The 16,037-nt window shown below is 38.8% G+C and overlaps 1 protein-coding gene across 1 annotated transcript; it reads right to left on the minus strand.

Annotated features, from left to right (window-relative positions):
- Window positions 1-1,475: 1,475 nt before the first annotated feature.
- Window positions 1,476-16,020, minus strand: LOC143281389 (uncharacterized). Its single transcript, XM_076586596.1, has 12 exons — window positions 15,795-16,020; window positions 15,064-15,165; window positions 14,119-14,197; window positions 13,322-13,375; window positions 12,967-13,019; window positions 12,484-12,530; window positions 11,195-11,512; window positions 10,576-10,698; window positions 7,735-7,773; window positions 6,690-6,788; window positions 4,868-5,001; window positions 1,476-4,316 (listed from the first exon to the last, which is right to left on the minus strand). The coding sequence occupies exons 1-11, from the start codon at window positions 15,928-15,930 to the stop codon at window positions 4,876-4,878; spliced, it is 1,176 nt and encodes a 391-aa protein (XP_076442711.1). The 5' UTR covers window positions 15,931-16,020; the 3' UTR covers window positions 1,476-4,316; window positions 4,868-4,875.
- Window positions 16,021-16,037: the final 17 nt, after the last annotated feature.

Genomic DNA, 16,037 nt, shown 5'->3' on the forward strand with positions numbered 1-16,037 from the left:
CACCACTTATCCCCTCTCCACTGTGAGCCACACCGTGGCTCGTTCCGCTGCAGCCCCAAACGCCAGCAGTCCACAGGAGTATTGGGTTTCCATGTGGCTATTCACAGGAGAAGACCCTGCACTGCATGCTGCTCAGTAAATCATTCACCGCTGTCCAATGGAATCTTGTCTTGTGCTGGGTGTCCTCAGTCTGTATGCAGCTTGCAAAGCAACTGGACAGGTAAGAAACGTGCCACAGAAGCAGCATTATGTATCTTTCACTTTATCATATTTTAATGTTTACTTATTTGTTGTTGTTTTTTGTGTTTTGTTTTTATTTGTTTGTTTGTTTGTTGTTTTTCTTTTCATTTTTTCGTCAATGTTTTTGTACACACCCCGGGTAGGCTCTCCAGACTGACCGGCACATTAGTATTATGCGAAGGTCAAAGCATCTGCACATAATTAACTTTGGTGTTAATGTTTTTAGTCAATGCAGATGTGGTGTGGTGAACATGGATCAGTCCGCACGCTTTTTTCTCTTCCTTCGAACTGAAAACTGCAAAAACACAGCATGCTGAGCTCTCCACTGTTGGCTGTGACTGCATTGTCGTGGAGACAAGAGTGAGTGAGCGAAGCATCCGTCATGGAATGAAGAAAGCCATTATGTTCCTGTAGCGATAATCTCCTTGCATCAAAAACTTAAACATGAACTCCTGTCATCACCAACACAGCGCGGAGGATATGATAAACTGACAACATTGTGAAAAGACAGAATTCGAGACAGTTGTTACACAGCGATAATATCTTTACAAGTAAGAAAGAAAAGAAGTATATATGTAATGTCTAAATCACGGTTTCACAGGTTAATGTGTTGATTGATTTATTTTTGTGTTTGTTTCTTCTTTTTTTTTTTTCTTTTGTGCAATATTAACACTGCATCTTGTGGAATTTTCCGACTGTGACTATTACACTCATCACTGACAGCATCAATCATTAAACAATGTGGTGCAATGTGTCACTGTTTCACACCTGTACAGAACCTTTGTGCAATAAATACCGAAAACATCACTCAACTCAGGGTGAATTTCTTTGTTGCTCCGATATACATGTGTGTGTGTGCGTGTGTGTGTGTGTGTGTGTGTGTGTGTGATATTTCATAATTAGAACCCTAAGGATCGACTGTACATTTTCATTCAGACTGGATGTTGTTGCTGTTGATACCTCATTTATCATTTTCGGATGTCTTCAGGGAACTGTTTTATCATGCAAGACATGATGTATGTGTACTACGCACACAGAGAGTAAAGAGAGAGGAAATGACAGGCAGAACATAATTTATACAGAGACTGAGACAAACAGAGATTCAGAGAGAAAGCAAGATACAGAGAGAGGGAGAACCACACGCACACACACACACACACACACACACACACACACATACACAGAATAAAAAAGACCAAAAAAATAGATACTGGAACATAAACAAACAAGATTCATAATCTGAATGATAAATTTATTGCTAAACCAAAACAGTTTATAATATTTCAGCAGAGGCACTGATCACAGAAGTATAATATCCCTGTTGCTATCCCACATGCTCTGCAAACAATGCAATACATCTACCTCACAGCAACCAGCATAAACTACCATCCAACTAGCTCATGTGCCAAGCAGTGAGAAAAAAAAAAAGTTGTCCCACTTGCATAACACAGGAAATCACCCCCCATCTCACTACCTGATGTTGCATACACAACCAGCACAAGACAATATGTCTATGCCACCTTGCATACAGAAACCATGAAGCACAAAATAACATCTGTCCAGCAGTTTCACTTGCACAATAAAAAGCATCACTCATCTGAGGTGCTCTCCAAACTGTAAAGGAAAATTAAACTATAGGATCTCTATTCTGTCTTGATACATTACAATGTCCAGACAATTAACATCAGCCCTCAAAAGGATGGGAACTGTGGGCCTTACATGATCTGTTTCTGTGTATCATATTATAGAATGTGTTTTTCATGACTGATGCAAAAAACAAAGTCCGACGTTGTATGAGAAAGTTTGTTTTCTCTCTCTCTCTCTCTCCAACAATGCTATTCTTTCATAATAATATGCTTTTGTTTTCATACATATAATAACAATTAAAATATGAGAACTGTCAAATCCTTTTTTTCAATCGTATCAGAAACTTTAACTGGAAATATTTCACATAAATAAGCACACACACACACACACACACACACACACACACACACAAACAGCGGCCAGAAGGCTTAACATGGAGGTGTGTACACATGACAGAGCAAACATAGCAGACACATGTGAGAAGAAATTATGGTGGGAAAAAATTCTTAATTCTAAATGCAGCAGGTCAGTAGGTCGAGTGAGTAGTCTTCTGGTGGGAAAATGTATATATCATCAGTTACCATACATTAATTTCACATAGATATAATCAATTTAACAAACATAATCCCTCCCTGGAGGTGTAATGAAAAAACAGCTGCCTAGGTTAAAAAGAAATTATAATCTACAAATATTCAAAGAAAAAGAAAAACACATAATCTCTGTCTGGCAAGATAAACCAGTGCAGCTTACAAATTAAAATTCATAATTACCAGAAACATCCAGTAATCAAATCAACTCACGCTGTCTTCTGCTGTATATGTGTTTCAATTTTACAAACAAGCTTATTTTCCAATGTCTGTGGAGCATGAGAAATGGATCTGTCAAGCTTCTAGCACGACACATAAATAGCAGGCTCCAACAATATAGTTCATATGCACCAAAATAAAAACTTGTTACATATAAACACAAAGTATACCCGTACATAAGTAACTGTGAATGTTTAGGTGTTATCAGTGATATCAAACTACAAAAGTATACATATTAAAATGAATAATATTTTTCTTTTTAAAAAAAAAAAAAAAAAAAAGATAGAAAAGAAGGGGGTGGGGTATTGGGGGGGTCGGGGTGGAGTACAGTGAGCTGTGAGTGTTAGAGAACAACAACGTCCAGTGGTGATAACAGTGTGTGTTTGTGTGTTTGTGTGTGTGTGTGTGTGTGTGTGTGTGTTCTATGAAATGCATTTTGTTTTAATCTAAGCCTTATTTACTTCATAGCTTTTATCATCTGATTCATCTCTTAAGTGTGCTTTTTCATTCATATGAACACACTGGATGTTTTCCATTGTCAGATAGAAGTTGATGTGGTTTTTTTAAGGCATGTTTATAGTCAGCTGGATGATGTAAGGCACTTTGAGCAGCACTGGTGCTGGATATCGCGCCACAGAAAAACTATTTATTATTATTATTATTATTATTGCAAAAGGCTAATGATTTCTTGTTCAAGAACAATACTCACAACAGAGAAAATTTCTTGCTGATATTACTATCATCATAGCTGCTTATAGTCCAGCCTACCACTCAGAGCCACATCAAGACTGCCCTACTACACAAATGTCCAACCATGTCAAACACATAACTGTAACACACACACACAAAAGAATAATAAGATAAAACTACAGGAGTCCAGATGGCTGCCGGAAAAACAGGGCGCTAGCCAGGGGGGCACAGGGGAGGTTACCTACTTCCGGGAGGTTATCGGCCGTAGCTACTTTCGTTTTCTCCGCGTAGGCGGATAGTAGTTTGCACAGGACAGGAATGTCAGACCCCTGCCGGAGTCTGCTCTAGTGGGTCACGGTTAAGTACGTGTAATTAAACTATAAAATACAACCTCCTTTTTCAAAAACTGATACTGGTATTCTGTACAGTCACAGACCTACACACAAAGTCACACAGGAGGAGCCCTGCCAAAACATCAGATTCTTCAGTTCACTGGGTTTAAATAAAAGCTGTTCAGAGACAGATCAGTGTCATGTATAAATCTCATTGCAACACTTCAATGAATAAAAGAAAAAAAGTTCTTACTGTACATTTTGTGCTTACCTTCCCTCCACTGTCAATGAGTATAATCTCCTCAAGATTCTACAAACTGAATTCATTTTAAAAAACATAAATGAAACACACTAAAAACATAAATGAAACAAACTCAATGATACACAATCAAAAAAATAAATGAAACACAAATGTCAAAATGGTGACAAAGATTAGAGACAAAAAGTATACATATTTTGAGCAAGAACAAAGTAACATCTGTACTTCGGTGTCCTCATCTTTCCCTCTCTCGGCCATTCAAAACAGCTCCTCCGCTCTGGTCTGAGCTGGGACAAGACTCCACATCAGACAGTCATTCCCTCGTGTCAAGGTTTACACAACCATCGTCATCAGTGCTTTCCACAGCGCAGACAAGATCAAAGAGTGTTTCAAATCTGACAGCTTGGGAAAAAAAAAGACAAAAAAAAAAAAAGAAAGAAGAAAGAAAGAAAATAAGATGAATATCATGGTTTATAGCATAAGACACATGATGGCTAAAAACAAAAAAGATAAATACATAAACAAATAAATTAAAAAAAAAATTTTAATGTCTGAGTTAGTTTCACTGAGTGGGGGGAGAGGGGGGGGGGCTGCTGGGGGAGTGTGGGTGAGGCAGGTGGGATGTGCACCTGCATCCATGGGGAAGGGGGTTGTAGTTATGTGCATGGGTGTGGAGAGTATGGGGAGGTGTGAATATGTGCAGGTGTGTGTGTGTGTGTGTGTGTGTGTGTGTGTGTGTGTGCACGCGTGTGCGTGTGATGAGACGGTCAGGGTGTGTGTGTGGGGGTGGAGGGGGGAGGGGCATGTGTTTGTGTGGGAGGTGGTGCTATATTGATATGTGGGGGTGGAGGGTGACAGCATGTATGTGTGAATCAATGTGTCTGCATTATGCAGAGGTTTTAATTTCACAGGTAATATGTTCAACTACGAATATAACAGATATCAACACCAACCTCAAAATTTAAGCTGCGTTTGAGGACTTCAAGGCTTTCAGAAGGGTGTCTACAGTAGGTCGGTCTGTAGCAGACTGACTGCAGTGACTCAGAATCAGTCTTCCCTCTCCCGACACAATGAAGTCTCCACCCATCTGATGAAAATGCAAGGGTCAGGGTTTACAGTGTGTGTGTGTGTGTGTGTGTGTGTGTGTGTGTGTGTGTGTGTGTGTCTGTGGATGTGTGTGGATGTGTGTGAGTCTGTAGTGTGTGTGTGTGTGTGTGTGTGTTCGTTCGTTCTTTAGTTTAGCGTCTTTTCACTATCAGTGATATTAGACGATTAAAAAATTTTTTAAAAGTGGGGGAGGGGGACAGAGGGGGGTGGGGGTGGGGGTGGGGGGGCACTGGAGAGGGAGGGGAGAGGGAAGAGGAAAACAGAAAATGTAGAAAAACTACAACAAAAAATGCATAATTAACATGCAATTCCATTTAACAGTAACAATTCAATAATAATAATAATAATCAAAAACCATCAACACAATTGTGAAGTACATTAAAGGAATGTAGAAATAGGGCTATGAACTAATGCCTGTGAAAGTTCGACCATAAGAACCTCATCAGAAATAACTTTCCAAAAATCATCTGCAAAATAGTTATTTTCTTTGAAATACTTGGGCAAGAAGATACGTAACTGCTGACAGTGAAACAAACAATGATGCAAGCTGAACTGCTTACCACAGATGCTTATAACATTTTTACTATACTTTGTCTTCAGCACATCAAGTTTTATATGGCAGAAAGTAGAGGTTATTTATCTTGTATAGCAAGCTGATGGATTCGGTATCTTTTCTTTCACAATATTCTCAGGGAATAATGTCCCTTTATGTTTTAAAAACTTTTCCTTCCATCGGTTATGAAATCGACCCCATGCTGATTTTTCTAACAAAGTGTATGCCTCTTTTACGGAAAGACGGACATGTATATTTGTTGATTTTTCTTAATCTTGTGCTCCTCTTTTAACTGCTTTGTCAGCAGTTTCATTGCCATGAATGCCCACATGAGAAGGCACCCAACAAAAACTTACCTCAGTCCCTTTAATCCTCAAACAATGTACCAAATGATCTGCCTCAATAACTAAGTCAGGTCTTGTTTCAAGGTTAAATAATTCTAGAGCATAAAGTACTGATTTGGAATCAACAAAGAATGCTGTGTGTGTGTGTGTGTGTGTGTGTGTGTCTGTGTGTCTGTGTCTGTGTTGTGGATGCATGTGTGTGTACAGATCAAACTGACCTAACATACAAAAGATAACATTATAACTTTTCTTGACATGCCTGATCATCTAACCATTCATTACTCTGGATCTTATCATGCCAAGCAAGAAAGGACATTTTGTCTATGCAATTACGCTCATTTTTGCCTGACATTTTTTCCATTGCTCACTGGCATAGTATCTGATGAGGATCATGAATTTCCAATGGAAATTACAAAAGATCTTCATCAAGATCTAAACAGCAATTGATAAATGATTCCATATCCATAACAGCCTCCCTTGCTTATTCCTCTTCTGAAGTACAACTAAACCCAGTTCATCTCAAGTAAAACAAAGCAATCTCATTACCCCAGTCTAAGTAAATTCTTTGTGGGATTGCTGAAAGAGGGTCAAGTCAAAAGAATAATTAGTACAAATTCTGTTTGTGAGTGGATTGTTGTCAAAGTTAGTGTGCATGTAGAGAAATATGATGTGACAAAGAGTAATACAATTCAATGCAATGCAATACAATACCACACATTACAATACAGTACAATACAATACAATACAGTACAATACAATGAAACTTCTCACCTGGTTTACATCATCATGTATGTTTTCATAAGGGCTAGGTAGTTTGTTGCCAGCTCGTATTTGTTCACTATAGTACACAAGGCAGGATATACTCCACACCTGTGAAAAGAATTAGCATTCACACCTGATGTGACATACATTCTCACTGTTACAGAACTTGTTTTTTGCTGTAACCCATATTAAACAGCATCATTCTACACTAATATAATCATAATGATGATGATAATAATAATGATAATGTTCATTTATAAAGTGCTTACCCTGCAGTTTCAATCCTTTCCATAGTCCAGAATTACTTTTTTTTTTAAATGATAACAGATTCTATAAATGTGCCTAACCCTTGCAACAGTCATAAGAAAACTTTTTTTAAACATGCTTTCTTTTTGTGATTTTTAAAGCACCAAATGAAAAAAAAAAAGTCAAATCTTGATGGCACTCCTTGCAAATCCAAGCATTAAATCTTTAAAAAAAAATTTTTTTTTAATCTGCCCCTTCGCATATCCAAGCATATCATCCTTAACAAAATTATCTTCCTCTTTGCATATCCAAGCATTTCATCCCCAAAAAATTATTCTTATAAATTGATCAAGCATTATTACAGTGACAACTCCTGCAAACGAAAGCCAGAGTGTTTGCTCCATATGCCAAATCTTATGTCTGATGCAGTACTACAACAACTGAACAGGCTCTATCTTGGGCAATAGATAGCTTTCCCCTCACTTTAAGTACTGGAAGTACCAATCTTTCTTCATAGAAAATTTCATTTCATAGAAAAAAAAAATCCCATGGGCAGAGTGCAACAGAACAAGAGTGTGAATCTGACACAGTGAAAAAGTATTCTGTTCCATCATTATCAACTAAGCTCTCTCCTTTGTAATGTTTTCAAAATTCACAACCTTCAAACAAAAGTTATCAACTTTTTAATAACAATGACAATGTTTTCCTACATGGGGGTGGGGGGGGGGGGGTATAATCATCATCATCGTGAAACACTAGTCATTGAAATTTGATTTTCTAACAAACATAATTAAAGCTGGCAATTTACCTTGAAAACTGAACGCATGAGCCCAAACTGGTGGTATACCTGCACAAACAACACAGAAAAGTAAGGGACAGATTTAACTCTCCGATGCAGTCTGTTCCAGTCATTCTCACCAGCTAACACCTCCATCCTAGTGTCTTTTAACAGTCTGATTTCATTTCAATAATTCAAATTTTTTTTAAGCAATACATACTGAAAGCAATAAAAAAGATAAAAAGAAATCATTCCTTACTAAAACTGAGTTTGATTCCAGTAAACATAAGTTCAAAAAAGAAGCAAACATAATATCAAGAAGAAAAAAAAAAGAAACAAGAAAAAAAAAAGAAACAAAAACAAGAAAAAGAAACAGGAAAATACACATACCCATAAGAATGTAGATAAATTTACATACTGGCAGACTGGCTGACAGACAGACAGACTGAACACAGGTTGGATGTTATCATGAAACGTTGTCATTCATTTGTTACACACACAAATACATAAACAAATATCAACTACAAAACCCTACAATTATGGATGACCAGTTTTTGACCCACTAGTGCAATAACCTGGTGTGTGTGTGTGTGTGTGTGTGTGTGTGTGTGTGTGTGTGTGTGTGTGTGTTCCTGTCTGTCTTGTGACTGTTTTACTGTGTATGCATGTAATGCATGCACAGACACACTGGCTTAATCATACTCCTTGTCAGCCTTATATTTGCCCAACTTCTCAGCATTATTTTTGCCCTACTGTTCCAGCAATATCATACACGTGGATTTCTCCAACCTTAATGTCTGGAAATGGAAAACGGACGATTTCAGAACTGATGGAATTCCCATGTGTCTGTGGGAGGAAATTCTCCACTGAGAGTGGCATGAATATCCACAGGACCAAAAAGGGTTGTATAAAGATTCTGACAAATGCTCAGCAGTGCACTGCACCAGCAGATACGATGTCAGAAAACCAAGGCCAGGATTCAAACCACAGTGCCAAGCACATCCACGCCGATAATTCAGACGAATCATTTGTACAAGATCTTGAAGCCAAACGCCAGAAACTAAACTTGCCGTATGCAAGTGCAAAAATGGAATGGGAAGAGCTGGACCAGAAAATAATCCAAAAACTTGATGTGCTGATAGGAAAGAGCATCCTGGAACACAAATCAGCCACCTATGGAGATATCGTGTACACAATCTGTCAGGAAACCTATGGAGTGAAAGAACCAAAGACAAGAACAACTCCTCAAAAATCCAGGAGACAACGAGATATGGACAACATCCGAAATGCAAAAAGAAACCTCAAGAAAAGGATAAAGACCGCTTGAGAATTTGAGAAGCAGGGCTGACACAAACTTTGGAAAGCACAGTCCCCTCAGTAAAGTAGAATCAGCAAGGAGAAAAAGGAGCAAAAAGAAGACACAAGACAATTTCTTCTGAGACCCCTTTTCAGTCTGCCAGGAAACTGTTTGAGCAGCCCAAATCAGGGACACTGACCGTGGACAAAGAAACACTTGAACAGGATCTCAGGAAAACGTATTCCGATCCGCAAAGCAAGAAACCACTAGCCTACTAGTAAAAGCCTACTCATGTACATCCGAGTGAACGTGGGAGTTGCAGCCCACGAACGCAGAAGAAGAAGAAGGTTAAGATGCTAATCTGCCAATAAAAACTCTGTGAGGGTCTGGGTTTGAATCCTGGTCTCGCCCTATCTCCATAGTTTGACTGGAAAGCCAAACTGAGTGTCTAGTCATTCGGATAAGACAGGAAAAACAAATTTTGAAAAACTGCACGCTCTGGGAAGAGCAGCCCGAATTTCACACAGAGAAATCTGTTGTGACAAAAAATAGAAATAGAAATAATAAATCAAGGTGCCTGTGTGCAGTATGCACTTGGCACACTGAAAAAGAAACCATGGCAACATAAGTGTTGACCTCTTGCAAAGTTCTGTTGATGAAATCCACTCTGACAGGAACACAACATATAAGCATGCACTCAAGGCCTGACTAACACGTTAGGTAATGCTGCTGGTCAGGCATCTGCCTAGCAGGTGTGGTATAATGTATATGGATTAGTCAGAACGCAGTGACACCTCCTTGAAAAACTGAAATTGAAACTGAATGACACAAGAAATGAACTATGAGCACCGACCGACAGCTCTCAGTAGGCTCCTCCCAGCCAGGCAGCCTGTTGTACAAATGACTTTGTAAACTGACTCAAGCTTGGTCAATGGTTGAGTCACTTTACAAACACAAAGTCATTTGTACAACAGGCTGCCTAGCTAAAGTGACTCAAGCTTGGTCAATGGGTCTGTGGCCTTTCATGCCCTACTCTCATGGTGACCTCAGTTTCGATACCCCTCCACTTCCGTGCTTGGGGTGAGTCCTGTCAATGTCTTCAGTGTCGGCAGATTCATGAGGGGCTGTTGTTTGAGGGACGTGGTGGCGGTCTCCACTCTGGGGGGGAACGCTCACTTAGTCTGGCTCCGCGACTAAGCTATTATTGTCGTTAGTAGGGGGCTTAGTAGGTGGTGTCCTAAGTACGTTAAATCAGAACAGGTACCACTGAACACCACCGAAGTGACTCAGCAGCAGTGCAGGGTCTCCTCTGGTGTGTGGCCTCCTAGAGACCTTACATTGATGGTTCCCTGCGCACTGCCGACGCTGGATCTGTGACGGACGAACCCGGGTGTGGCCGTGTATGGAGGAATCTAAATGAGCAGCGTGGGAGTAATGCCACTGAAGCGGTGCAGATGATGGGGCAAAAAAAAAAAAAAAAAAAAAAAAAGCTTGGTCAATGGCTGAAGACAGGCACTATATAAGTGTCAATAATAAGGAGAACAATAATAATGATAATGTGAACACATGATTACCTGTCTCTGGGCATCAAGCAGCATGGGAAAGGGACAACCGGTATCCACCAGCCAGTGTTGTGCACCCTCCCGTACGCCGAATGAGATGACGACAGGACAAGCACCAATGGCATAAAATTCATCCTGAAAACAGAACAGAAGAAAATTCATTAATCTAAAGAGGGAAGTAACAGTTCATAATTGAAAATGTAATCTAGAGAGGCAAGTAACAGTTCATAACCAAAAAAGTAATCTGCATGTTGTATTTGTAAAAGTTATGTATTGAGCTTTCAGTTGCGAAAACTTTCCTTCCTTTTTTTTTTTAAATTTTTTTATTATCACATCAATTCATGGAAGCTTCATTTTGGGGATGCCTCATAGTTAATTCTGTTGCTGTGTGTTATTGCTTTCATGTTTTTATTCAACTTAATATGTTCAACTTTTTGACTCTTTAGTTCAACCTTTGTCGTGTTCATGTGTATGAAGAACTTGACTGCTGGCTGAGAGACTGTGCTGAGTGAGTGACAAGCCTTTGGATGTACACATCATTTCCAACCAGATTCATTAAGATGTATTGTGAATGTTTTTCTTAAAACTTATATTTAACAGTGAAAAACAGACACAGCTGCATTTTTTTCACCTGTCTAGCCATCAACTCAGCTACATGAAGGCGTCAGGGTAGTCAAGCAAAGTGTCGCAGCAAGACTAGCACCACAGAGGTGATCTCGCTTGACACTGCAGGCTTTGACTCAGGCTCTGAGGAGGAGGAGGATGGTGCAGATGATGAACCCCGTGGTTCACTGGCAGACCCCAGCAGATCCTTCAGACTGGTCGTTTCCCCTGTCCGTGCACTAACCAGTGGCTGATCCATGGGCATCACCTGACCCTCAGTTATTGTTTGTGGGCCAGATTTCTCCAGACGACTGTCAACATCTTTCAAAAGAGTGTCCCACGCATTCTGAAACATCAAAATAAATTGAAAATGGTATTCTATATTCAAGCACCATTTACTTTTTAATCCAGCTGCCTGCCACAGAGTTTTCTGTAGTTCATAATTCCTCTATGCACAGGGGGGAAAGAAATCATCAGTTCCATGAAAGGATGTGCAAATATCCTTCACTCACTCAAATAGCAAATATTTCCATAACTGTTGTTATCAGGTTTACTACTAATTTGATTTTTGCTTTAAAACTTTTTGTTGAATTTCATGCTATGGTATTAAAAAAATGACATGAGGCAAACAAATCAAATTATACACACTGACAGTACAATATCCAAGAATAACAAAACCACTAGGAAGTCACAATTATACACACAAGAGAAATTCACTTATCTACCATTTCCAGCATGCCAACTAGACATGATAATCCAGTGAAGACTGGAAATAACACAGTGCAGGACTGGGAGAGGCAGATCAAGCAGTCAAACTAAGAATTTCAGTTATATTCTCTTTCGTCAAGTGTAGAGAGTAATTATAACTGAAAGGATACTATTCATCTTCAAACATATTGGAAAGCACCAACTTGGGTAGTTTCCTTCCACTGTGTTGTGAGTAGAGAAACCAATCATACCCCACAAAAAAAAAAAATATATATATATATATATTTATATATATATATATATACACACATACAATAAATCCATGTCCTGGCAACAGCTGGGTCAGCAGTTCCAAATTACAGATTTAAGTATATAGCAATATTTCATGGAAATAAAATTTTTTTTCCCCACACAATAAGACTGATATGAATACATGGGAAGCATCTTGAGTAATTCAGAAAATGAGCTCTGAACCAAATGAAACAAAAATAAATGGTCCAGATCACCTATTGCGAATCTGTCCCATCCACAATTTAAAAACAAACAAAGTAGTTAAGTGAGCAATCTCAATAAATAAAACAGTGACAGAAACCAAAAAGATGACATTACCTCCTGGTCATGCCAGTCGTCATATGCTTCTTGCAACATCTGGATATCTAAAATGACATAATCAGAACCATGAAACAACAATTATTCACCAAAAAGAAAAAAAGTCAAAACATGCATGTGTGTTCTTCTTCTTCTTCTTCTGCGTTCACTCGTATGTACACGAGTGGGCTTTTACGTGTATGACCGTTTTTACCCCGCCATGTAGGCAGCCATACTCCGTTTTTCGGGGGTGTGCATGCTGGGTATGTTCTTGTTTCCATAACCCACCGAACGCTGACATGGATTACAGGATCTTTAACGTGCGTATTTGATCTTCTGCTTGCATATACACACGAAGGGGGTTCAGGCACTAGCAGGTCTGCACATATGTTGACCTGGGAGATCGTAAAAATCTCCACCCTTTACCCACCAGGCTCCGTCACCATGATTCGAACCCGGGACCCTCAGATTGAAAGTCCAACGCTTTAACCATTCGGCTATTGCACCCGTCCATGCATGTGTCAAAATGTATTTCCAAAACATAAGGATTTAGCAGTCTTTATAGCAGCCACATACTGCAAACACAATCAGCATTTTTGAGACAGTCACATACTGGGTCAAATTATTCTAAACTATGAATCAAAGATTAGCTGATTTCTTTCTCGGTTTGTGGTCACTGTCTAAACATGTACTCATTTTAAAGAAGAATACCAAAGTTTGTATGTTGTGCGCATGTGTGAGCTCGTGCACATATATGGATGTGTGAATGGGATATGGAAGGTGGAAGTATGGGTGGGGAGGTTTGTGTCAAAGATTTTCTTAAAAAAAAAAAAAACTAAAAAAAAACCCCATAGATTACCTGAAGAATTGTTGGAGTTTCCTCTCTAATTCTGCTTTAGTCTGTAGACCAAGCCTGAAATCAAATAAGTAAACAACAAACCATCTTGCAGTTCAATGCACTAACACTATTTACTCACTTACAATACATTGAAAGTAACAGTATGAGTGAAATTTACTTTTCATTGGGTTTTATTTCATGATAAAATCAAACATATAAACATTGTTCATTTCATAAACAATCTATCAACTTTCAATTAGCACTTAACTCTTTCTCTGCCATAGGTGACTTTAGTTGACTAGACAGTGCACCATCATATGCGACTTAAGTCGACATCGAGGGGTCATGTTAACAAGACTATTTTTCACGTTGTAGCAATGCTTGACAACTGCAGCCAGTTACCCGCCAATTGAACAATGACTTACCTTTGCCCCCTGACCCAGTTTGAAGTGGACAAGTCCACTGTTTTGTTTTCATATGAACCGAAGCTGAGAGTATCATATCTAAAACATTTGGCGTTGGGGAGTGTTTTCCACACAGAAACATGGTGGTGAAAGAGTTAAATGGCATATTTTGTGCACAAAGTAAAACAGGTTAACTTTTCTAATTAACTTCATGCAAAAATTTTCTTACACTTGCATGCATGTTTGTTAGAAAGTGGGCACAGAAAATGTTAAACTGATTTGTTTGCATTCTTGTACATCTGCACTTGTGCAATTACTTTCAAAATTTATATACTGTATAAGAACATGCTTCGTCTTTTTTGCAGAAGTATATGGCTGTCCACTATATATTAAATACTGAAGCATCAAACACACCTTTCAAACAGCTTGTTGTAGGCTGACGTCAAACCAAAAAGCTTAGCAATCTTCTTCTCAATGAAAGTATCCACAGATTCTGTACAAAGAGAGAAAAACCATGCAACAGTATACATATGATAAGAAATTTTTAAAAAGATGACAAAAATTATGTAAAAGAACTATGCTTTATGAATATTATTTTTCATACTTAAAGGATAAAAGAACTGTGAATTCTGAGCAAAAACCATGGGCTTTTCCTCACACTTTTTGGGTGTGTCACTGAATATTCTTTCTGCATCTTGACACTACATGTTCTTCATCTTCATATCATGTGAGACAATAGTTTGACTTTATTAATGTCAATTAACTGATCTTGTCAGGAGTTAGGTGCACTTATACTTATCATATCAAGGATTCTTCTCCAATTTCTCTGAATTATAAAAATCATAACAAGTGAGAGAAACAGTAGTCAATATAGAACAAAAAATAATATACAAATTTGGAGAGAAAAAAACACCAAAAAACCCCAATCATTTTGTAGAATCCCAGGATATCAACAACTTCACACAACACAAACCTGACAGGCACAACACATGCACACATGCACGCACGCACGCACATGCTCACACACACACAGAGCACCATGCATGCACACGAGACTAGGAATACCAAGATCATTTTTAAATGTTCTTGGACAATTTGAAAATAAAATTAAAACTTTTCTACCCAAATTCCTAATATTTCCTTTCAAAGTACAGACAAAATTACTGAAAGTGTTTTGGTGAAGTGCAATAACAGGTCTGGAGATATATTTCATTATATATGTAGGATACATGTACCACACTGAAAGAAAAACCAGAACAGGAGAAAGGGGGGTGCAGTTAGGGTGTTAAACTGGAAAAAGGAAAGTAAACCCAGTCTATAATTAAGCTCATTCACCCTGCTACAACTGTGATTTCTAACCTGCAATAGCAGCTTTTGCTCCTGACAGCAGTTGTTCAGTTGTCTGTGACAGATCCCGTAAAGCTGACACCAAGACCTCTCTCTCCATGGTCCTGCCCTTTACTGATGTCACATCAACAGCAGAGAGACAGATACAGTCATCAACACACACACACACACACACACACACACACACATTTTTTTTTCTTTTCTTTTTTCAGTCTTCCAGATCAACACATTGGTAAAACCTGTTGTGTTTGTAATGTATAAAAGCTAGCTTAAAGCAGAGGAAGCAGCTTGCCAGATACATAGTACAGGTGCTATAATGCGAGTCTGAACAATGTGAGTCTGAATACACAAAGTAAATTTTATATTGTGGATCCATCCAGAGAACTTACACAAAAGATGAACATGTTTTGGGATTCAAAAGTTACAAACTTAAGTTGGTAGTGTTATATGTTGCCATAGAAAGGAGCAGAAAAAGAACAAGTACTTCTAATCCTGCATATGCACAAGTTGGACATTCAATGGAAGTTGCATGCGCTCTACCATGTCCATCACAAAGATAGCAACAAATGGCCACTGCAATGTATCTGATCCTGTAGTTCGAAGGGAGCCAATGGGTTTTTGCTATGGTCTAGAGCTAAATCTCCACTCAGCGTGGCCTATGGCTGCTCACAGCGGTCAAACTATTGGCAAATTAACTTGTTAAGGGTTGAAGAGGATAGAAAACAAACTTAATGTACTTTTACCATATGGCTGTTGCGTAAAAGCCGTTATGGGGCGTTGCGTGACGCAACTGTCCAACAAAAAGTGTGGTCGCAAAACTTCTGGCAGTGGAAAAGGTACTGGCGATAGAGCAAATATTGTACGTTGTTCAACTGTCATACGATCTAATGGATGCAAGATACCTGGCCAGTCAATTAGTATTCTTCACTGTCCCATGGATTTTTGGAACCGAAACGGGAAGTACCCTGTGTAAACAGACCAACCGG

The sequence above is a fragment of the Babylonia areolata genome, chromosome 4 (genome assembly GCF_041734735.1).
Source record: "Babylonia areolata isolate BAREFJ2019XMU chromosome 4, ASM4173473v1, whole genome shotgun sequence".
In the NCBI taxonomy this organism is placed as follows: domain Eukaryota; kingdom Metazoa; phylum Mollusca; class Gastropoda; order Neogastropoda; family Buccinidae; genus Babylonia; species Babylonia areolata.